The following is a 22,264-nucleotide window of genomic DNA, read 5'->3' as shown; positions in this document are numbered from 1 at the left end:
GTTGCGGGCTCAATCCCCGGTTGGGGGCGTGCAGGAGGCAGCCAATCGATGATTCTCTCTCATCATGGATGATTCTATTTCTCTCTCTCTCCCTTCCTCTCTGAAATCAATAAAAAAAATATTTTAAAAAAAGTATCCCTAGCCAGTTTGGCTCAGTGGATAGAGCGTCGGCCTGCGGACTGAAGGGTCTCAGGTTCCATTCTGGCCAAGGGCACATGCCTGGGTTGCAGGCTCGATCCCCAGTAGGGGGCGTGCAGGAGGCAGCTGATCAATGGTTCTCTCTCATTATTGATGTTTCCATGTCTCTCTATCCTTCCTTCCTCTCTGAAATCAATAAGAATAATTTAAGAAAAAAAAATAAAGTAAAAAGTAAATAAAAAGAAAAGAAAGGTGCCTGATGAGCAGCTAGGCAGGGGTCATGGGACAGGTAAGATGTGAAGGTGGGGCTTGGGTCCAGCTCTAACGCTTGTGTAGCAGCCGGTGGGTGAGAAGATATATGAGGATGCCGCTCAGCTGTGACGAGGGGACCTTTGGCTGGTTCTGCGTGTCCGGCTTCAGGCGTCAGAGGAGGGAAATTAGGGTGGGGTAGTCGCCAGAGACATCAGGGAGGACAGTGGTTAATTGAAGCCCCAACCAAAGTAAGAAAATTCACATAAAGGGACCTCAGAATTCCACCCACCTTTTTGGTTTCAGCGAGAAAACACTTCTGCGTTTTGGAAACTGAGAGCGTATTTATTCCCCTGCGCTAGCCCCTGGCCCTTGGCCTTTGGCTTGTCAACAAAAGCGGGTTGTTTGGTCCCTGGGCAGGGATGTTTGTTCACAGATCATGTGTGCGCCGAGCGGCTGCTTTGGGAAAGAGGGTGTGCGTTTGAAGGCTGTGTGTGTAAAGGCTTTGAGCGTGGGGCCACTGTCCTATTCTGCTCAAGCTCATGTGATGTCTGCGCTCCCCAATGCTGGAAAGCAGAGGAGGAGGGGCTGGCTGGGCAGCCTCCTCTCTCCTCTTTACATGGATGGAGTTGGACAGTGTTGACCGATAATTGTAAACCAGCCTCTTAGAGACAGTTTTTAAAAAAATATACTTTATTGATTTTTTACAGAGAGGAAGGGAGAGGGAGAGAGAGTTAGAAACATCGATGAGAGAGAAACATCCATCAGCTGCCTCCTGCACACCCCCCACTGGGGATATGCCCGCAACCAAGGTACATGCCCTGGACCGGAATCAAACCTGGGACCCCGCAGTCCGCAGGCCGCCGCTCTATCCACTGAGCCAAACCGGCCAGGGCAGAGATAGTTGTTTTTTTTTTTTTTAAATATATATTTATTGATTTCAGAGAGGAAGAGAGATAGAAACATCAATGATGAGAGAGAATCATGGATCGGCTGCCTCCTGCACGCCCCCTACTGGGGATCCAGCTCACAACCCAGGCATGTGCCCTTGACCGGAATCAAACCCCGGACCCTTCAGTCCCCAGGCCGATGCTCTATCCACTGAGCCAAACCAGCTCGGGCTAGGCGATGCATGTTTAGCGAGTAAGCACTGGTGAACTTTTCCCCACAGCGGTCACACTGAAATGGTTTCATTCCTGAGTGGATGAGCATGTGCTGTTTTAGGTTTTGAGTTCAGGTGAATCGCACCCCACACGTCGGACATTGAAAAAGGGTCTTTCTGGACCATTTGGGCTGGGCCGTTCTGTACTGCTGGGAGAAGGAGCAATGGAGAGTTGGTAGGGATACTGAGCATTTTCCAATCGATCATCATCATCTGCGTGGGCATTGGTGCTAGAAGTGCCTTGAAGCGTAGGTAACCCTTGGGTGGTGCCTTCGTCTACTGAGCCCATCGAGGAAGACTGTGGATGAATCAGAAGGTCCTCTTGGACGTGTTCACTTCCTGGCATTGTCTCCTGGTCACTCTGAGAACTGTGAGATGTACTAATAGGCTGGGGTACTTCCTCATTGTGAGAAATGGCTCACCAGTCCAAGTTTCAAGTGATGGACTAGGACACGGAAGCATGGCAAAACTGAGACTTTTAATGACAGTCTGGAGAGCGGGTGCCCATTGTACAGGATCATAGCTGGTGCAGGGACCATAGCCTATTTCTTTAGTCCCTCCTCTGGTTCCTCATTGGCTGAGTACTATTTGGTCACCTGTTTCCTAATAGGTCACCTAGGCCTTGCCGTCTCCTCATTCGGTTATTTAAAAAAATGGGCTGGGGCCTTTTCTAGTTGCCTCCACCTCCCTTTGTCTAGGGCAGTGGTCGGCAAACTGCGGCTCGTGAGCCACATGCTGTTTCTTTTCTATGAAGATAAATCAGAGGCCTGTTTCTTACACTCGGGCACCTCCTCATCAATTAACCTTTCTCCTTTCACCCAGACATCTTCTTCGGTACCCAGAGGCAAGGACATTTCTTGTGCTCTCACAAGTCACAAAATCAGCCGTTCTTCTGTCTCAGACAGGTCAGGGGACGCTGAAGTCCGGGTACTTTCTGCCTGTTTAACCTTATCAGGCTGAATCCTTCGATCAATTCCAAAAGGGAAAGTGCAGGAAAAAGCTAAAGAAGAGTCAACGGGTGGAGTTCTATTTTCTGAGTAGGAAGCTGAAGAATTCAGCAGCTGGACTGTGTGCTACACTGTACAGGACTTTCGGGAGACATACGATGCAGCTTTTGCAATTTCTCCGGGATTCTTGGGAATGGTTCTTTCTTTCTTTCTTTTTTTAAAAATATATTTTTATTAATTTCAGAGAAGAAGGTAGAGGGGGAGAGAGAGAGAGAGAGAGAGAGAGAGAGAGAGAGAGAGAGAAACATCAATGATGAGAATCATTAATCGGCTGCCTCCTGCAGGCCCCCTACTGGAGATTGAGCCCACAACCCAGGCATGTGTCCTTGACTGGAATGGAACCTGGGACCCTTCAGTCCGCAGGCCGACGCTCTATCCATTGAGCCAAACCGGCCAGGGCTGGAATGGTTCTTTCTACCACGCTGCTCTCTGAGGACACTGGTGAACGGCTTCCATCTCCAGAAGTGAAATTGCAATTAGAGTTATTTTCTTGTCCAGCATCGAGTCTTGACCCTTTTCCAGTTGGCTGTTGGGTGTATTCCATAAAATGCTTGATTTCATGAACTCTGAGCAGGTGATAGCAAACATTACACATTTGCATATAGCTGGCTGCAGCTAGCACATCAATATTTTCTGTGTTAATTGCCAGAGTGGCTGTGTAAGCATATTCTAGAAGGGGGATAAAATCAGTCACTGTAACGATGCAAATCAAACACATTCTTTTTAAAAAAAATGTATTTATTGATTTCAGAGAGGAAGGGAGAGGGAGAGAGAGTTAGAAACAGTGATGAGAATCATTGATCGGCTGCTTCCTGCACCCCCCTACTGGGGATCGAGCCTGCAATCTGGGCATGTGCCCTGACCACTGGGCATGTGCTCTATCCACTGAGCCACACCAGCTAGGTCTCCAACACATTCTTGTCCTCCTCCTCTACTTGGCCTACAAGTTTGGTGCGGAGAAAAAAAATCACTGCAAACTGCTAGTATCACCTTATGTGCCGGCAGATTTTGTCCTGGACACGAATGGTGATGTCAGAGAAATGGCCATCATTTCACAGCATGTTTAGCTTTCGAAGCATTTCCTGACTGTGGGAAGGAGAGCTATGAGTATAAGTTTTCACACCCATCTTTCCCTTCCTCTTCTGCAGATGCTCTTCAAGGATGCAAATGAACCAGAAATGGCCTGCGGGCGGCACTGCGGGGCCCGGAGGCCTGGTGCGCGGCGCTTTGCAGCAGCAAGGTGCCCGCGAGCCGGGAGCGTGCGGAGTGGAGTGGCGGGAGGCAGGCGCCCGTGGCGCTCGGAGGAGCCTTAGGAGAGGAGCGAGGGGGCGGCCGTTGGGGCCGGTTCGCCGAAGGCAGGAGGCAGTGGAGGCAGTCCATAGACGGCTCGCGTTTTCCTGGCGTGGGGGTTGGGGGGAAGGGGACAGGGGCAAGGGGAAGGGAATGGAGGTTGGGAGGGAGCCATGTCAGAGGATGCTGCTAGGATGTGCTCTGCTTCCTTTGTGTGCACATCATTTTACACAGGTGAGTTTCTTTTCTTTTTTTTTTTAAAGGCTTTTTTAAAAATACATTCATATCTGACCAAGTAGAATCCCAGGTCAATTTATTTTATTTATTTTTTAAAATATATTTTATTGATATTTTACAGAGAGGAAGGGAGAGGGATAGAGTCAGAAACATCGATGAGAGAGAAACATCGATCAGCTGCCTCCTGCACACTCCCTACTGGGGATGTGCCCGCAACCAAGGTACATGCCCTTGACCGGAATCGAACCCGGGACCCTTCAGTCCGCAGGCCGATGCTCTATCCACTGAGCCAAACCGGTTTCGGCTCTTTTCTTTTTTTCTTCAATATATTTTTATTGACTTCAGAGAGGAAGGGAGAGGGATAGAGTCAGAAACATCGATGAGAGAGAAACATCGATCAGCTGCCTCCTGCGCGCCCCCTACTGGGGATCCAGCCCGCAACCGGGGCACCTCCCCTTGATCGGAATCCAAAGCCGGGACCTTTCAGCCCGCAGGCTGACGCTCTATCCACTGAGCCAAACCGGTCAGGGCCACATGTGTAGGATGAATTCCTACACGAGGAATTGCTAAGTCTCATGGGCTCAGCGCTTGTCACTTTGACAGGGATTACCAAGTAGCTCCCTGGAGAAGCTGAACCTATGGACACGCCCTCCAACAATGCATGCTGGGGCCCGTTCCCCAGAGCCTCCTGCTAACAGTGTGCGCATCATTTGCTACTTGGCCAATCTGATAAGTGAAGCTGGTATTCATCGTGCTTGCCGTTTTCATTAGTATGATGCATAAGGTTTAGCTATTTAAGTCGAAAGTAAAGTTAAAAAAAAAATACAACTAAAACCCAAACAACTCCATGTGCGCTCTTTCCTGTCCAGTCTATTTAGACCGGGCGCTAGGTCACACCAACCTCAATCCAGAGGTCGGGTGGGCGTGGCCGGGCAGGAGGCGGGAGGCGAGGACCCCTGGGTCCCCCCCACCCCATCACCCCTGCTGCGGAGCCCCGCCCCGAGTCCGCCTCTGGCCGGCCTGGGCGGAGCTCGCGGGCCAGTGGGAGGTGCAGCGCTGCCTGATTTATTCCGGTCCAGGAGTAGGAGTGAGAGCCTGCTGTCTGCACGGCCCGATCTTCAGTTCCGCCGGGTCCCCCACTGGTGCGCAGCATGCCGGGCCCCCGCCTGCTGGCCGCGCTTTGCGGCGCGCTGCTCTGCGCCTCCGGCCTCTTCGCAGGCTCCGGTGAGTGATCGCGCCGCCCTCGCCCCTCCTCTCCGCTCGGAAGTTCGGCGCGGCGCCCTCCCTCCACCTCCACTGTTGACAAACTTGGGCAGAGAGAGCCTCCGCGGGGCCGAGGGGCGACTTCCCCGGCTGCGCCCCCGCTGGCGGCCGCGATGCTCTCGGCTTCTCCCGCCGTCTCCGCGCTGGGGAGTTTTGGTCGGTGAGAGAGGCTAGGGCGTCGGGCGGCGGCTCGGGACGCTGGGTGACAGCCCAACCATCCCCAGGGAGGTGGCTTAAACATAACAAAGGAATCCGCTGTGTAGGACTCTCTTTCCCCATCTGTATAATGAGGCCATTGAACGGTGACCGCCTCGCCTCGCGCGCGCCTTCCCGCTGTACGTTTCTAGGACTCTGGTATTGATAAGTCTCCAGCCAACTTTCCTCCTTGGCAACTAACTCCTTCCCAAGCCCTGGCCGCTGGTCCGATCATTGGAGATTTCCGCCCGCGCGCGCTCACCAGTGATAAGAGGGAGGGGGGCTGGGAAGTGGGTGGGATGGAAGGGCTCTAGGTGGGGCCCACGAGAGGATTCCCAGGCTGGAGAAGGCCTCGGAAAAGGGCTGTCTCCTGCTGCGGCCGGCCAGACTGGCTTCCTCTCCTGACTCCTTCCTTCCGTGGCCTTGGCCGGCTGCTGTATCTCCCCTGGTCCTCCTCCCCCGCCCAGGAGGCCTCCCTCCACCAGCCGGGCCTCCCGCAGGCAGGTCCTGGGATGCCCCATCCCCTTGGCGTTGGGGCCACGCAGCCCTCCTCCAGGACTGGGAAAAGGAGGCGGGTGGGTGACAAGGGCTCTTCAGGCGCCCCCTCCATCATTTCCACGATTGACTGAAGCAAGGGGGTGGGTGGATGACAGCGGAGGCCTGGCTCTGCCATCCGTGAAGGTCTGACCCCTGACCCCTGGCCTGCAGCAGAAGCCTTTGAGGGCACGCCAGGCTCCCACGCACTGGGGAGCTGGTGGCTCCCCTCAATAACCCTTAGAGACGCTGGGTCTTGTCCCTTCCCATTCCTCTCAGGCCCGGCAGCCTGGCAAAATGTACCAAAAGGGCAGGACCCTGAAATCCAGAAGGTGGTTACTGTAGTAGGGGGGTGATCTGGCTTTTCCTGGGACGGGGAAGCCCCAGGCTGCTGTGCCCAGGTGAGTCAGTCTAGGGCCCCCAGGGAAGGGGGCACCTTGTCCCGTTCCCTTTCCCTTTTTCCCACTGGACCACCTGGCCCTGCAGCCACTTGGGAGGGCGAGGAAGAGCAGTTGGACTTGGCTGGGACCGGAGCCCAGGACTCCGGCCATTACCAAGCCCTGTCTGTGCCCGAGCCGCCGCCCGCCAGGTCAGGGGAGGGGATTAACCTGCTATTTAAAGCCAGTGACTAATAGCGCGTTGGGAGCCGCCTGAGCTCCCGAGGAGGCCCGAGCTGAGGTGGAGTTCTGAGGGCTCCAAGGTGGAGTTCTGAGGGCTCCATAGCTCATTAACGGTAGTCCCTTCCCTGCAGCCCGGCCCCGGCTCGCAGGGATTTTGGGGTTCCAGGAGGGCCCTCCAGCCTGGCATGGCCAGACTTGCGGGGAGGAACAAATGTTTCTCATGTCTTACCCCGAACAGGTGTGGGCCATGGGGGAGCCCTCTGGGATGCTAAGGTCAGAAGCCCCTCCGACAGGCCCGGCTCACCCCGTTCACCAGAGCCAAGGGACTCTGGGTAATCGTTCACATCGGCCACCCAGGCAGGCCCCCACCAAAGGCTGTGATGTCCTCGCCAGCCCTCCTCCCACGTCTGAAGTCCTCATCCAGTGTGTCTCACATCCACCTGCCCTCCTCACCCCTTCTGCCTTCCTTTCTTCTGGAGGCCTGGGGCAGCCTCCCCGATGCTCTCCTGGTCCCCTACCTCCCCTATCCTGTCACCTGTTCACCTAACAGCCAGAGGGATCTTTGTGTCACTCCCAGGCGCCTCCCCACCTCAGGCGAGTCCAGCAGATAACAGTTCCCTTCTCGGAATTGGAACCAGGGTCCCCATCCCTCCCCCCCCCTCCCCCCCGTCCCGAGTGAGGATCTCTGACTTGTTTTTTTCTGGTGGATCACGGTAGGGAGGCTGAAGGAAGGTGACGAGCCCTTGGTGTGCAGGTAGAAAAGTCTAAAGTTGTCATTCTTATTGTCCCTTCCAGTCTGGTCCCAGCCCACCTGGTTAGCTGTCTTACTAGTCTCCCAGTGTACCCGGCTCTCTGTGCTTCTGCCTTTATTATTATTTTTTTAATAAATAGATTTTTATTGGTTTCAGAGAGGAAGGGAGAAAGAGAGAGAAAAAAACATCCATGATGAGAGAGAATCATGGATCGGCTGCCTCCTGCACGCCCCCTCCTGGGGATCGAGCCTGCCATCTGGGCATGTGCCCTGACTGGGAGTCCAACCGTGACCTCCTGGTTCATAGGTCAATGCTCCACCACTGAGCCATGCCAGCCGGGCCTGCCTTTCTTTAGCACATTCGCTCCTCATTCCCCTGCTTGGTGCACCCCCCCGCCCCCCCCCCCCCCGCCCACCCCAGCCAGTCTTTTATGCCAGCTCACATAGCCCTCCTCTGCAGAACCGCAGTCTCCTTGGCAGAAACCACTGGAAAGTGGCCTCTTGTGTAGGCTCATGGGGCCTGTCACCCCCGTTCACTGGTCCGCCCCCTCCCCGGGACTCCTTGAGGCCTGTGCTATGCCTGCTTTCTCTGTCTCGGGGGCCCAGCACATACGTAGATGGTAGTGGGGCCCCCCAAGCATTTACTGTGAGAAGGAATTGTTCCTGAGTTGGAGCTGCCGCTGCAGGTGACTTCTGTGACTCCCTCGAGTGCCTGAACGGTGGGACCTGCCTGTCGGGCCAGGACGAGCTCCCCTTCTATTGCCTCTGCCCCGAAGGCTTTACGGGGCCCATTTGCAACGAGACTGAGAAAGGTACCTGCCCTGGGCTGCGCCTGCCTCCCTCCTCCTCGCCTCGCTCCCAGTTGCAGCCCAGGCTGCTGGGGTGAGCTGGTCTGTGAAGTGGGCAGTGTCCCCCGCACCTGTCCCTTGTCAGCCAGCGTTTCCCTGGAAAACCCCGAGCCCCTTGCAAAGCTGGGTGCTTCCTTGATTTGGGCTGATCCACCCACACACGGCCCTCCTTGGCGCCAGGCTGGCCCAGGCCCCACCAGGCCAGGTGGGGGAGGGAGGGAAGGCATGGGAGAGGGAGGCGGGCAGGGGGCGGAGCTTAGGCAGAAGGTCCCTTTGGGCTAGGTCCAATGGCTGCTGTCTGTCTCTGTCTCCACCCCCCCCCCCTACCTTTTCCTGATCACCTGCCCATCTCACCTGCCTGCTCCTACCCAGGTCCCTGTTTCCCAAACCCCTGCCGCAATGATGCCGAATGCCAGGCGCTTGGGGAGGAGGCACACCGTGGCGATGTCTTCAAACAGTACGTCTGCGAGTGCCCGCAAGGCTACTCGGGCGTCCACTGTGAGAGCAGTGAGTATCTGGGACCTGCCCCGGCTGGGGTGGGGGGAGACCCTGAGCCACCGTCCTGGCAGCTGGGCCATGTCCGCCACGTCCGGTCTTATTATCCCGTGTCAGGGCCTCCCCTGGGTAGATTGAGGTGAGGGTGGGTCAGAGCCTAAGGGAGGCCATAGAATGGGGGCGGGGTGTTGTTGCTCCTCCCCCCGGCTTCTTTCCTGGGGCTGCAGGCCAGGCCAGATGTCCCTGCAGGGGGAGTGGGGGGTATGGTGGCCCCTGAATCATGGGAGTGCTGTTTCCTGGGTCCCCATGAACCAGACAAATAGCGTTAGGGCTAAGGGTTGGGATTTTTCTTTCTTTCTTTTTTTTTTTTTTTTAATATATTTTTATTGATTTTAGAGAGGAAGGGAGAGGGGAAGAGATAGATAGGAAATCAATGATGAGAGAGAATCATTGATTGTCTGCCTCCTGCATGCCCCCTACTGGGGATGGAGCCCTGACCGGAATCGAACAGTGACCTCTTGGTTCATAGGTTGAAACTCAACCACTGAGCAACACTGGGCCAGGGAAGAAATCTTATTTATTTATTTATTTTTTTAAATATATTTGATTGATTTCTTACAGAGAGGAAGGGAGAGGGTTAGAGAGTCAGAAACATCGATGAGAGAGAAACATCCATCAGCTGCCTCCTGCACACCTCCCACTGGAGATGTGCCCGCAACCAAGGTACATGCCCTTGACCGGAATCGAACCAGGGACCCTTCAGTCCGCAGGCCGACGCTCTATCCACTGAGCCAAACCGGTCATGGCAGGGATTTTTCTTTCCTTTATTTTAGTACTAGAGGCCCGGTGCATGAAATTCATGCATGAGTAGGGTCCCTAGGCCTGGCTGGCGATCAGGGCCGATCTGTGGGGCGATTGGTGCGATGGTCAAGGGGTCCCCACTGTCACCTGCCTTGGCCAGCCTGGTGCCGCCCACTTGCTGGCCCTACCCCCCAATCGCCCCGCCAGTTGCCTCCCAGGTCCAGCCCACTTGCTGGCTGGCTCTGCCCCCTGCCACCCACTTGCCAGCTGCCCCCACCCCTGCTGCTGCAGCCGTTAGTCACCTCCCTCTGAAGGTTGACTCGGGGGTGATGGGGTGGGGGGAGCCCACTGGCACCCGCCTTGGCTGGCCTGGGGCCTGCGGGCTGGGGGCAACTCCTGCGTTTAGTGTCTGCCCCCAGGTGTCAGTGCTCATCATAGCAAAGTCGTTCCACCAGTCCTTCCTCTGTTCTGTTGATTTGCATATTAGGCTTTTATTATATAGGATACTTCCATTGATTTCAGGGCGGAAGGGAGAAGGAGAGAGGGATAGAAGCATCAATGGTGAGAGAGAATTATTGATGGGCTGCCTCCTGCACACCCCCCCACTGGGGATTCAGCCTGGAACCCGGGCATGTGCCCTTGACCGGAACCCAACCTGGGACCCTTCAGTCTGCAGGCTGATGCTCTAACCACTGAGCCAAACCGGCTAAGGCAAGTGTTAGGGTTTTTCTACCAAGAGGGCAAAACAAACACATTTTTAATCTTTTGGGGCCCAGGAGGTCAGTCAATAAAGCCTGGGCCTCAGGGTCTGACAGCTCCTGGCCCATGTTTGACCTTTGGCCTCATTATGGAGGTGAGGAGGGCGGGGCCTGGGGAGGCTGGGCTGTCCCTTCACAGTCAGGCACATACACAGAGCTGGCCTGTGGCCTGCTTGCTGACCCGGCAGCCGCAGAATGGCCCTGGGTGGGCCCAGCTGACATTGCCCGCGGTGCGGTGGCTCTCAAGTCCTCCCTCCTGGTCCAGGTGTGAAAAGTCCCCCTGCCCGGGTTGGACGCGGGGGTGGGCAGACTTCTGCAGTGCTTTGTGTCTGTCACTGAGCATCCTGGGCAGGGGGCAGGAGGTTGTCCTCAGGCAGAAGAGGGGACACTGAGGTTTGCTGGGGCACTGCGGGGGAGCAGGTTAAATGATGCCCTTCACCTCACAGGCATGGGCCCTGGGCCAATGTGTTTGCTATCCTGGGTGCAGGAATGTGTGGGGAGTGGGGGGTGAGGGGCTCGCCACGCAGACAGCCTTGGGTGGGGGACAGGTGGGCCCACTAATTACTGTGCTGGGCGCCGAGGTAACCATGGGTGTGCCTGAGTTGGAATTACCCACCTAGCCTCCTGTGCTTCTGGCTGGGGTCTGCCCTCGACGGTGGCACCTGTGCAAGGCAGGAGGCGTCCACAGAGGCCGAGCAGCCCCCCAGAGGGACCTTTGCAGCCCCTCTTTTTTTTGTCTTTTGTTTTGTTAATCTTCACCCGAGGCTATTTTTCCATTGATTTTTTTTTTTTTTTAAGAGAGAGCAGGAGAGGGAAAGACAGAGAGAAACATCGATGTGAGAGAAACACATCGATTGGTTGGCTCCTGCTCGTGCCCTGACCAGGGCCCGGGCCAGGGAGGAGCCTGCAACCGAGGTACATGCCTTTGACCGGAATCAAACCCAGGACCCTTTGGTCCACAGGCTGATGCTCTATCCACTGAGCCAAACTGGCTAGGGCTGCAGTCTCAAGAATGCATGTTGGAGTCCCTGAGGGGGCAGGCACCTGGGTATGAGGATAGTGCAGACCTCTGCTCAGCCACTGGCGGCTCTGATCCTGGGCCCGTGGTCGCCCTTTGAGCCCCACTGTCCCTGCGTGAGCCTGGGGTGCGCCTGTAGGGGGGCCTGAGCCTGGGTTCCCTGCTGGGAGCCAGGAGAATGGCTCACCCCTTGACCACTTCGCTGGGGTGATGGTGAAGGCGACGTGGCCTCGGCCAGGGGCGGTTGGGCAGGTGGCTGGGCCCGGACCAGCAGTTGGAAAGGGCAGAGGGTCCAGGAGAAATCAGAATGGCCTTCACGTCCCACCAGAAAACTCATGCCACTTGGGGTTCTAGAAGACTCCACACGGATTTGCTTATGGGTATGCTTATTGCTTTATGGGAAGTCCCCTGCCATCTGAGGTGCCCCTTCTCCCAAAGCCGTCCTGGGGGAGCCAGGGGCGGGGCTGGGTGCAGTGGTCCTCCTGATAGGAGACTCCAGCTGTCAATCACGGCAGCCTCATGAGTACAGGCCTGGGTGCTGTGCTTGCTTCCTCACCACACAACCTTTCCTGGCACCTCTTCTTGGGCCTCGTTGTCCCCTATGGTCTCTGCTCTGGGTCCTTGGCAGAGGCCACACCGTCTGTCTTCTTCTCTTGTCCTCTGGGTCCCACCTGGGAGGGTGGCCACCTGACTGCCGTCTCCCTCCCTGCAGGGTGCGCCATGCCGCTGGGCATGGAGACGGGGGCCATCGCCGACCGGCAGATCTCCGCCTCGTCCGTGCACTTGGGCTTCATGGCTTTGCAGCGCTGGGCCCCGGAGCTGGCCCGCCTACATCGCTCGGGCATTGTCAATGCCTGGACAGCCAGTAACTATGACAGGAAGCCCTGGATCCAGGTGCGGAGGAGGGGGTGGCGTGATGGGAGGGGAAAAGGTGAGATGCTTGTGCCTGCGTTTGGGGGTCACCGCGGGAGGGTTCATCAGGGGGTCCAGGTATCAAGGTAGCAGGTTCCTCCAGATGAATTGTCTGTAAGTGGAGGGCAGCCTTGGGGGACTTGGGGTATACGGGTGGGGTGAGGGGGTGCTAACCCCAGGTTGTGGGGGGCTGTTTGCACTGGATGAGGTCTCTGGGGGCCTTGTGCATCCTTCTGGGCTATTCTGAGCACTGGGTCCACAGTCCTGAGAGAGTGGGGTGAGAGAGACTCCATCCACCACTTATCTGCCTGCATTGTCCCTGCTCCGGGTGGGGGGAGGGGCGGAGGTGGAAGGGATGTGGGAGTTTTAAGGGTCCTGTCCTCCCCACCCCGGGTCCAGGTGAACCTCCTGCGGAGGATGCAGGTGACGGGCGTGGTGACGCAGGGCGCCAGCCGCGCAGGCAGAGCCGAGTACGTGAAGATGTTCAAGGTGGCGTACAGCCTTGACGGGAAAAAGTTCAAGTTCATCCAGGAAGACGGGAACTCAGGAGACAAGGTGAGGCCGCATGGGCCGTAAGGAAGCGCTGTGGTCAGCACCCCGGGGCTCCAGCCTTGTTGGAGGGCCCCCACTGAGGCGAGGGTAGCCTGCCCCGTAATTGGCCATGGCAGGGGGCGGGGGGGATCTTCAAGTGCATCTTCGCTCCCAGAAATTGGGAAACCCAGATTATTCCCATGTTTTGTGGTTACAAGTAAATAGCCTCACTTTATTGATTTATTCTTATTATTTTTTTTCTTATCCTTTGGATATAAACCCCGAAGTGGGATTGATGGATCATATGATAGTTCTATTTTTAATTTTTTTAAAGGTTTTTATCTTTTCTTTGTTATTTTGTTCTTGTTGTTAATTCTCAAGGATATTTGTCCATTGATATTTAAAATATATATATATATTTTATTGATTTCAGAGAGGAAGGGAGAGGGAGAGAGAGATAGAAACATCAATGATGAGAGAGAATCATGGATCGGCTGCCTCCTGCACACCCCACACTGGGGATCGAGCCCGCAACCCGGGCATGTGCCCTGACTGGCAATTGAACTGTGACCGCCTGGTTCATAGATTGATGCTCAACTACTGAGCCACACCTGCTGGGCTCCATTGATTTTTTTTTTTTTAGAGAGAGTGGAAGGGAGTGGGAGAGACAGAGAGAGAGAAACATTGATGTGAGAGAGACACATGGATTGGTTGCCTCTGGGGTCAGGGATTGAGCCTGCAACCTCGGTACATGCCCTTGACCGGAATCGAATCTGGGACCCTTCAGTCAACAGGCTGATGCTCTCTCCACTGAGCCACACCAGCTAGGGCAATAGCCCCACTTTATAGATGAGAATAGTGAGACTCAACAGTGACCTGTTGTTGGGGGAGGCTGTAGTGGAGTTGGGGTGCACTCCGAGCCTTCAGGACCACCATGTACAGCCGTGCAGGCACGCTCAAGGATATCATTAGCAGGCGAGCCCATTCACCACGGGACATATGTTTGTGTGCTTCTATCTGTGGGAAAACTATTATAATAAAGCGGCTTGAGAAAGGAGTGCCTTTTCCGAATTCGCAGAGGCACCCTATAGGTGGATAGGTGGCCCTGTGTGGAAGACAGGGGTTCATGCCCAGGCACTGTGATGACCGAGGAAGGTGCGACAAGGGGAATCTTGGGGGGAGGGGAGGTGGCCATGGGAAGGGCCGAGTCCCTGCTGAGCCCTCCTCCCCGCCCCCTAGACCCAAAGAGGAAAGGGCAATCCAGGAAGGGGGCCTGCGGAAAGGGGCAATCCAGGAAGGGGGCCTGCCCATATTGACCCTCCCCGCCGTCTCTCCCTCCCAGATATTTACAGGGAACGTGGACAACAGTGGCCTGAAGGTCAACATGTTTGACTTCCCTCTAGAGTTGCAGTACGTAAGACTGATGCCCATTAACTGCCACCGGGGCTGCACCCTGCGCTTTGAGCTCCTTGGCTGTGAGTTGAATGGTGAGTGCTGGCGGCTGGGGTCCGTCCCAGGGGCTGGCCTCTCTTCTCAGCCAAGCTGAGCTGGGCGGGGCTGCAGCAAGGCCCAGGGACCCGGGCTCACACAGCAGAGAGGGGTCACCGGCCGTCAGCAGCCCTGCCCGGGTATCATCCTCTCTGTGCCAGCCCATGGCATTCTGGTGGGTAGAGGACAAAAAGAGACGCCACTTCCGTTCTCAGAGCGTTGTCACTTAATTCTGATTGGTTCCTTGAGCTTCTAGACTCGTAGCATCCGTTCTGTGTTGCAGAGGTCAGCTCCCGTCTTCAGGGAGTTGGTCTGATTTGTTCACTGTGGATTCCCAGTGCCTAGAACGGTGCCTGGATAAATACTTGATGAATGAGTGAATGAATGAGGAAAGTGAGGCCCAGATAAATTGTTAGTATTTTAAAAAAATATATTCTTATTGATTTCAGAGAGGAAGAGAGAGGGAGAGAGAGTTAGAAACATCTACGATGAGAGAGAATCATGGACTGGCTGCTTCGCCGCATGCCTACTTACTGGGGATCGAGCCCGCAACCCGGGCATGTGCCCTTGAATGGAATCGAACCCGGGACCCTTCAGCCTGCAGGCTGATGCTCTATCCACTGAGCCAAACCGGCTAGGGCTCCAGATAAATTATTTATCAAGGGCATACAGCTGGCAGGCATTAAAACTTGGGCTTCTGACACCTACCCATCCAGTACATTTACTCTCCACACCCCCCCCCCCCCCCGCCCCGCAAAAAACTCCCGTTTGTCTGCATTTAAGAGACAAGGAAGGCTTCTAGTGCAGCTGGTGTCCTGCTGCCATTTCCAGAGACAGTCCCAGATAGAGGAATGGGGGATAAGAAAGGGACGGGTTTCCTCTGAGCCAGGAAAACACGCACCATTGGGGGGGGAGGGGCAGAGGTAGAAGAGGGTGCAGGGGGTCAGGGTGCAGGGGGTTAGGCAGCCCAGCTTCCTTGTCTCAGCTCAACTGTTTTCTCGGAGATCCAGGTAGTGGTTCCCGCTTTTTTGCAGCCACAGTGCCACCTGCTGCGCACTGGCGGAACTGTAGGGCTTGTAAGGCCGATTGCCTTTCTCAGGTTACCCAAGACCCACCCTTTGCGCCCCCTTTCCCCTCCGTGGCACTTCTTCCTGTTACCCCATTTCAGATACCACCCAATACCATTCAGAGCTGACTTCTGTGCCTGGCTGGGTTTAGTTTTTTTTTTTTTTAATGTGAGCTTAAGTCTGTATTCCCAGGGCCACTACCTTTTGAGCCCAGTTGTGTAAGTGGGGAGTTAGATAATTGCCTTCTGGGTGAAAAAGGTGAAGGGATTAAGTTAAAAACAAAACCGAACAAAACACTCCTTGACACAGACAACAGTATGGTGATTACCAGAGTGTGGGGGTTGGGGGGGTGGGTGGGCAGAGGTAGAAGAGGGTAAAGGGGGGATAAATGGTGATGGAAGGAGACTTGCCTGCTTGGTGAACATACACTGAGTGGCCAGATGATGATGATCTCTGAACGCATAATAATCTGGCCACTCAGTGTGTGTGTGTGTGTGTGTGTGTGTGTGTGTGTGTGTATTTTAGAGGTCTGGTGCATGAATTCGTGCATGGGTGGGGTCCGGCCAGCCTGGCCAGGGGGAGGGGACATGGGCAGTTGGCCGGCCTGCCTGCTGCTCGAACTCCTGGTTGAGGGGACAATTTGCATATTAGCCTTTTATTATCTAGGATATATACTGAGTGGCCAGATTATTATGCGTTCAGAGGTCATCATCATCTGGCCACTCAGTGTACAATATAATATACAGATGCTGTATTACAGGATCATACACTTGCAACCTAATTTTATTAACCAGTGTCACCCCAATAAGTTCAATACAAATTAAAAAAGAAAAAAGACGCTGCCTTCTGCTAAAAGGACATTTTGGCCGTTGGTAAAGGGCAGAGGCAGTTTCTGGGGGTCCCAACTCTGGCTCCTGTCCTTGGAGTCCCTTCCTACTCGCTGTCCTAGTCTGAAGCCTTAGGCCAGCGGTTCCCCACATGGGGCACATGCCGCACAGGGGGGCGATGTGATGTTTAAGGGGGGCAATTCGAGAATGAGTTATTAACAGTGAATCTTTTGCATGTCTTCTGGTTCTCGGGGCCTCATGTACAGACTATAAATATATATGGTGACATATGTATGCATTTCAGTTCTCTATTCTATATTTGAAACTTTATTTGCTATTTTTTCCTATCACTTCATATTATTTTAACAATTTCTTAGTGATTTCTTCCTCAGTCCTTCCCCGGTCCTATCGTTCTTTCATTTCTCTCTCTCATGGATGCCATGTTCTTGGGAAGCTTGTTTAGACCAAGTTCATGGCCTTTGAGGCTTCCTCCACGTGAATAGGAGCTCACTTTTTTTAAAAAAATATATTTTATTTTTTTACAGAGAGGAAGGGAGAGGGTTAGAGAGTCAGAAACATCGATGAGAGAGAAACATCGATCAGCTGCCTCCTGCACACTCCCACTGGGGATGTGCCCGCAACCAAGGTACATGCCCTTGACCGGAATCGAACCTGGGACCCCCCCAGTCCGCAGGCCGACGCTCTATCCACTGAGCCAAACCGGTTTCGGCAGGAGCTCACTTTTTGAATAATAAGAATGATAGGTCACAGGGGGCATCAGGATGTTAGAGATGCTTAGGTGGGGCGCGGGCCAAAGAGAGGTTGGGAAGCACCGCCTTAGGCGGTTATAGTTGCCTGCAGGGTCCTGTCCCAGCCGTCTCCCTCTGAGGCCGAGACAGGCTGAGCCGAGGATGCCCTGTCTGCTTCCCGGGCCATCTCCTTGCCTTGCCCAATGTTCAGTTGGTTGGCTCTCCAGGCCCACTGCCCCCCACCCACCCAGTTACCCAAAGGGAGACCAGCTGTGGACTGGGGATTCCGCCAGATGTGAGACACACCCATCCTTGCCCTGGGAGTCCTCAGCTATTCTAAAGGCCACCTGAAGGTGCCCGTGACTAGTACATAACAGCCCGGCACATTCCTGAGTGTTTGGGGCAGGCCTGAATGAAACCCAGGCCCGCTCCTGAGGCCCGCCCTCACAGGCCTGTCTGACCGTATGCCAGCTGTTGAATGTGGAATCTTCTAGACGCTGACAGAGGGGCTGCTGGGCAAGGATAAAGGTTGGTCCCTGGGGCCCCAGGAGTTCTGATTCTCTGACTTCCACCTGCTGGAAGTCCTGTTCATGGCTCTGGCTGGGTGTGTGGATGGTGGAGATGATGTCACAGCGTGGTGTGGGTGGCCATCAGGAGTTTGTGTGTGTGGTTTGGTACAGTGTTTGTCTCGCGGCCTCAGTTTTCCTGCCTGTGAAACAGGGTGGCTAATATCTTCAGTTTTCCGTGTGGTAGATGAACTGACCGAGGTGAGCACCGAATCAGTGAGATGGTTGTTATTCATGTCCTGCAGGACCATCCCAGGACTCAGCAGTAATGTAGGAGTGACACAGGAAGTGCTGTGAGTCCAGAGGAGGGACAAGTCCTGCCCCAGTGAGGTGGTCAGGGCAGGCTTCTTGGAGGAGGTGTCCCACAGGCAGGCCTTGAAGGAGGGTGGGAAGTGGTGGATGGATCAGGGCCTGCCCTGGTGCAGAGAAGGAAGAATAGCAGGTGATCGGTGAAGGGCAAGTCGGGTGGGGGTGGGAGCTGAGAGCAGGTGGCGGAGGGAGGAGGGGGTGGGGCAGGCAGTGAGAACAAAGGATGGTTAATTTAATTTTTAAAAATATTTTTATTGATTTCAGAGAGGAAGGGAGAGGGAGAGAGAGAGAGAAACATCAGTGATGAGAGAGAATCATTGATCTGCTGCCTCCCGCATGCTCTATGCTGGGGACCGAGCCCGCAACCCAGCCATGCGCCCCGATTGGGAATTGAACCGTGACCTCCCAGTTCACAGATCGATGCTCAACCACTGAGCCACACGGGCTGGGCAGGATGGTTGATTCTAAAAGGCAGAAAGAGCTTCTGTCCAAGAGGATGCCAAGGACTGATCGTTCCACAGTTCTTTCCACCTCATTGCCTTGTGCTCACACCCCTGGGAGCCTGTGGACCCCAGATCTACCAGCCCCCCTTGTTAGCAGGATGTGATGAACCCCTGGGCATGAAGGACAGAATCATCCCTGACAAGCAGATCACGGCCTCCAGCATCTACAAGACCTGGGGCCTGAGTTCCTTCAGCTGGTATCCCTACTACGCGCGGCTGGACCAGCAGGGCAAGTTCAATGCCTGGACCGCGGAGAAAAACTCTGCCTCCGAGTGGCTGCAGGTGGGCCTGGCTCCGTGGGTGGGATGGGGGGGGGGGGGCTGCCAGGTCTCTGACCTCCTCACGGCTCAGGCTTCTGCTCCCCAAGAGGGAATTTCTGGAAAGTCTTGTCTGTTTGCTGTTTTCTCCTGCCATGAACCCCACCTTCCTCCTGATTCTATAAGAACAGGGGGGAGAGCAGGGGAGCTCGCTGCTGCTTCAACCGAGGCCCGCAGCCCTGGTGTAGGAAGGGCGTGTGTGTGTATCGGTGTGTGTGTATATCTGTGTGTGTGTCTGTATATCTGTGTGTGTGTATAAGTGTGCGTATGTGTACGTGTCTGTATATATGTGTGTCTATCTGTGTATGTGTGTCTATCTGTGTATGTGGAGGGGGTGTGTCTGTTTCTGTATATCTGTGTCTTTCTATCTGTATGTGTGTCTGTGTCTGTGTGTCTGTGTCTACCTGTGTGTGTGGAGGGTGTGTGTGTGTGTGTCTGTGTGTGTATCTGTGCATATCTGTATATCTGACTGTGTGTGTGTGTGTGCTTATTTGCATGTGTGTCTGTGTATGTGTGTGGGGGGGTGTGGATGTGGGGAAGGGCGTGTGTCGGTAGGGGGAGAGCCACCTCCACTGGCTGTCCCAGGGAAACCAGGCTGAGCCCATGGACAGCAGGGCAGGGTGGAGGAGGGGCCCCAAGACAGGCACCTTGGGGTTTCCCTGCCTGAGCACCAAGCACTGCTCTCTGACACGGTGTCGGGGACACACCACAGGACAGCCCTCGGATTCCAATGCAATTGGGAAACTTGAGAATCACCAACACCAGAGCATCCGCTCATGTCACAGCTGCGCAAGCCGAGTCCTGGCGGGTCAGGAATTGCCTGGGGCTCCCCAGGATGGTCAGGGCCTGGATCAGGTCTGTCTCGGGGCCCCAAGGAGCACATTAGCCCGTGGAGCTGGGTTCTGAGGAGCTGCCTGCCTTTGGGCTCCTCGGGACCAAGGTCAGGCTGTGGTCAGCCCCGCCGGGTCCCCGGGAGCAGTTCAAGCTGAGGCGTTGGCCAGGGGCCAGACTCTGAAATGTGAGCTCCGTTGCAGTGAATTGCCTCATTGTGTCTGACAAAGCTGGCGGTACTTACTTTTAATTTTTATATTTTTATTGATTTCAGAGAGGAATGGAGAGAGAGAGATAGAAACCTCAATGATGAGAGAGAATCATTGAGCGGCTGCCTTCTGCACGTCCCACACTGGGAATCGAGCCTGCAACCCGGGCAGGTGCCCTGACTGGGAATCGAACCGTGACCTCCTGGTTCATAGGTCGACGTTCAACCCCTGAGCCACGCCGGCCGGGCACATTTATGCCCATTTTACAGATGAGGAAACTGAGGCTCTGAGGACAACATCATCCCTGACAAGCAGCTTTCCCCAAACTCCATTTCCTGTCTCCGTGTCTGCTTTTTCCACTTTACTGGAAAGGGTGCAAGCAAAGAAAAGGTGGTTGACTTTATTTTATTTTTATTTTTATTTTTTCCCTGTAGATCGACCTTGGCTCTCAGAAGCAAGTGACCGGCATCATTACACAGGGGGCCCGAGACTTCGGCAGCATCCAGTATGTGGCAGCCTACAAGGTGGCCCACAGTGATGATGGCCTGAAATGGACTGAGTATAAGGACCCCGGGGCCGAGAGCAGCAAGGTGAGTGTCAGCCGCCCGCCCCTCGCCACTCCGCGGTGCCCTGCGGGTTGGGCCTCTGGGGCTCTGAGGGGAGGCGGCCAGCCTCGGGGGCCTTCCTGATCCCTTCTCTGTCTCTAGATTTTCCCAGGCAACTTTGACAATAATTCCCACAAGAGGAACATGTTCGAGACGCCCTTTATGGCTCGGTTTGTGCGCATCCTGCCCGTGGCCTGGCACAACCAAATCACCCTCCGGGTGGAGCTGCTGGGATGCGCGTAGGGCCAGCTGACGGGACCGGATGGCCGTGGGGCAAGTGCCCCATCCCTGGTTCTCCTGACCTTCTGTGGTCCTGCTGCCTCCTCCACCCACCGCCCGCCTGATTGTAGTGCCGTGGGGGGCGGGGGTGGGGGGGATGTCCGTCACCTCTCCCTCCCTCTGTCCTCCTCACACCTCACCTCCCACACGCCCGCCCCACCTCCCACCTGCCCCTGGCGCCCAGCCCTCATGCCCTCCCACTTTCTACACTTGATCTTGCCAAAAGGCCGGGGGACAATCCATCCCATGTTCTTAGGCGCTGTGGGAGTTGAGTAGGTCTGGGATGGACAGGGAAGAGCAAAACCGGGGTGTGGCTTACGGGTACCTCTTTCAGATCCCCCATTCCAGCCTCTGTTGCCAATAGCCCGCCTCCTACCCCCCACATTCCCGGGCGCTGGAGGAAGGCCCCGAGGCGCCAGGCTGGAGATAACAGTCGCCTGCCTGCCGCCTGCCGCTCAGCCCGGAGGCATGATGCTGCCATTCCTGATGCCGCCACCCAGCCCCCTGACACGCCCACCCACCTCCCTGGAGACCCCTCTTGACCCTTGAGCTGCAGCCTAGAAAGACAGAAGCGGGTGGGGTGGGTCTGTGGACAGATGGGAGGAGGTGGGCAGGCCTGGGCGGCCCCTGAGTGCACAGGCAGCTTCCAAAATATATTTATATCACTGCCTGGAGCTCTTGCTGCGTGGTTCTTTCCCATGGTGCTGGTCCCCACCCTCGTCCGCCGTGTCCCCAGAGCCTCAGCGTTCTCCCCACCTGCCCGACGACACGTTGCTTCCCAGCCGGAGGAAGGAGGAGGCTGCTGGGGGCCCACAGGGGGCCAGGACGCTGCCAAGTGGGTGCAGGGCCTCCTGGCCGAGCGCACTGGCTTCTGGGAGGCGCTGGCGCATTCCCTCCCTGGGCAGGGGCCATCAGGAAGTGGCCAGTGGGGGCAGCGCAGGCCAGTGCCTGGTGATCTGGGAAAGGGGCCGGCCACAGAGGAGGGAAAGTCTGGCTGGAAACGGGGCAAATGAAACCACCCTAGTGTTGGAGGCCTCGGGGCACAGGAGGAATTTTCCAGAATAAAATTGGGGAGCCAGGCTGCGATCCACAGAGGAGGCGCCCTTGGGCGGCAGGTCTGGCCACGCGGCTGCCCTAGAGGGAGGGTGCGGCTTTGCTGGGGCCTCACCAGGGAAATTCGTCTGGAAGTGGCTCCTTCCTCAGAACTGGCCTCGCCAGGGCTCCTTGGCTGGGCAGGGACAGAATAAGAGGCGCCGGCCGAGGTCTCCAAATGAACTGGGGTTGTGGGGCTCCCCTCCGCTGGGGTCCCCTGGCCCACCCACTCCTTCCTGTGTCACTCTCGGATTGGGTTTGGAGCCAGTCTTTTTTAAAATTTATTTTTATTGATTTCAGGGAAGGAAGAGGGAGGGGGAGAGAGAGACAAACATCAATGATGAGAAAGAATTATGGATTGGCTGCCTCCTGCATGCCCCCCACTGGGGATCGAGCCCGAAACCCGGGCACATGCCCTGACCAGGAATCGAACCCTGACCTCCTGGTTCATGCGTCGATGCTCAACTTCAGAGCCAGTCTTTCTGAATGGTTGCTGGCCCCAGGACTCCCTCCAGGGAGCATTTCCTGCCCCCAGCCCCGCTCTGGCCTCTCCTGGGGACCAGCAGACTGGGGGAAGCACCTTTCTCTCTGCATCTCTCCTCTGGGATGGCTC

The 22,264-nt window shown here is 55.6% G+C and overlaps 1 protein-coding gene and 1 pseudogene across 5 annotated transcripts; one reads left to right on the top strand and one right to left on the bottom strand.

The window, feature by feature from the left end:
- Positions 1-1,461: 1,461 nt before the first annotated feature.
- Positions 1,462-3,683, bottom strand: LOC308239033 (zinc finger and BTB domain-containing protein 44-like; annotated as a pseudogene). Its single transcript has 4 exons — positions 3,474-3,683; positions 2,947-3,275; positions 2,328-2,682; positions 1,462-1,945 (listed from the first exon to the last, which is right to left on the bottom strand). The product of its transcript is annotated as a zinc finger and BTB domain-containing protein 44-like (transcript).
- A 1,426-nt stretch (positions 3,684-5,109) lies between these two features.
- Positions 5,110-21,228, top strand: MFGE8 (milk fat globule EGF and factor V/VIII domain containing). Of its 4 annotated transcripts, none has more exons than XM_080651494.1 (9): positions 5,141-5,307; positions 8,133-8,258; positions 8,667-8,801; positions 12,079-12,260; positions 12,678-12,833; positions 14,152-14,296; positions 18,413-18,600; positions 20,110-20,265; positions 20,383-21,228. In XM_080651494.1, the coding sequence occupies exons 1-9, from the start codon at positions 5,235-5,237 to the stop codon at positions 20,521-20,523; spliced, it is 1,302 nt and encodes a 433-aa protein (XP_080507620.1). In that variant the 5' UTR covers positions 5,141-5,234; the 3' UTR covers positions 20,524-21,228. The 4 variants fall into 4 exon arrangements, with proteins under 4 accessions (XP_080507623.1, XP_080507620.1, XP_080507622.1 ...); XM_080651495.1 differs by having other exon boundaries at positions 5,142-5,307; positions 18,416-18,600; XM_080651497.1 differs by lacking the exon at positions 8,133-8,258 and having other exon boundaries at positions 5,110-5,307; positions 18,416-18,600.
- The last annotated feature ends 1,036 nt before the right edge of the window (positions 21,229-22,264 follow it).

This window comes from Plecotus auritus (genome assembly GCF_963455305.1).
Source record: "Plecotus auritus genome assembly, chromosome: 15".
NCBI classification, from domain to species: domain Eukaryota; kingdom Metazoa; phylum Chordata; class Mammalia; order Chiroptera; family Vespertilionidae; genus Plecotus; species Plecotus auritus.
This window is presented reverse-complemented; position numbering and strand designations above follow the sequence as displayed.

Excerpts from the sequence above, each read along its gene's own strand:
- MFGE8 (XM_080651494.1), top strand. The coding sequence starts at position 5,235 with ATGCCGGGCCCCCGCCTGCTGGCCGCGCTTTGCGGCGCGCTGCTCTGC. Across the intron at positions 5,308-8,132 it reads CGGCCTCTTCGCAGGCTCCG|GTGACTTCTGTGACTCCCTC; the intron begins GTGAGTGATCGC and ends CTGCCGCTGCAG. Across the intron at positions 12,261-12,677 it reads ACAGGAAGCCCTGGATCCAG|GTGAACCTCCTGCGGAGGAT; the intron begins GTGCGGAGGAGG and ends CCCCGGGTCCAG.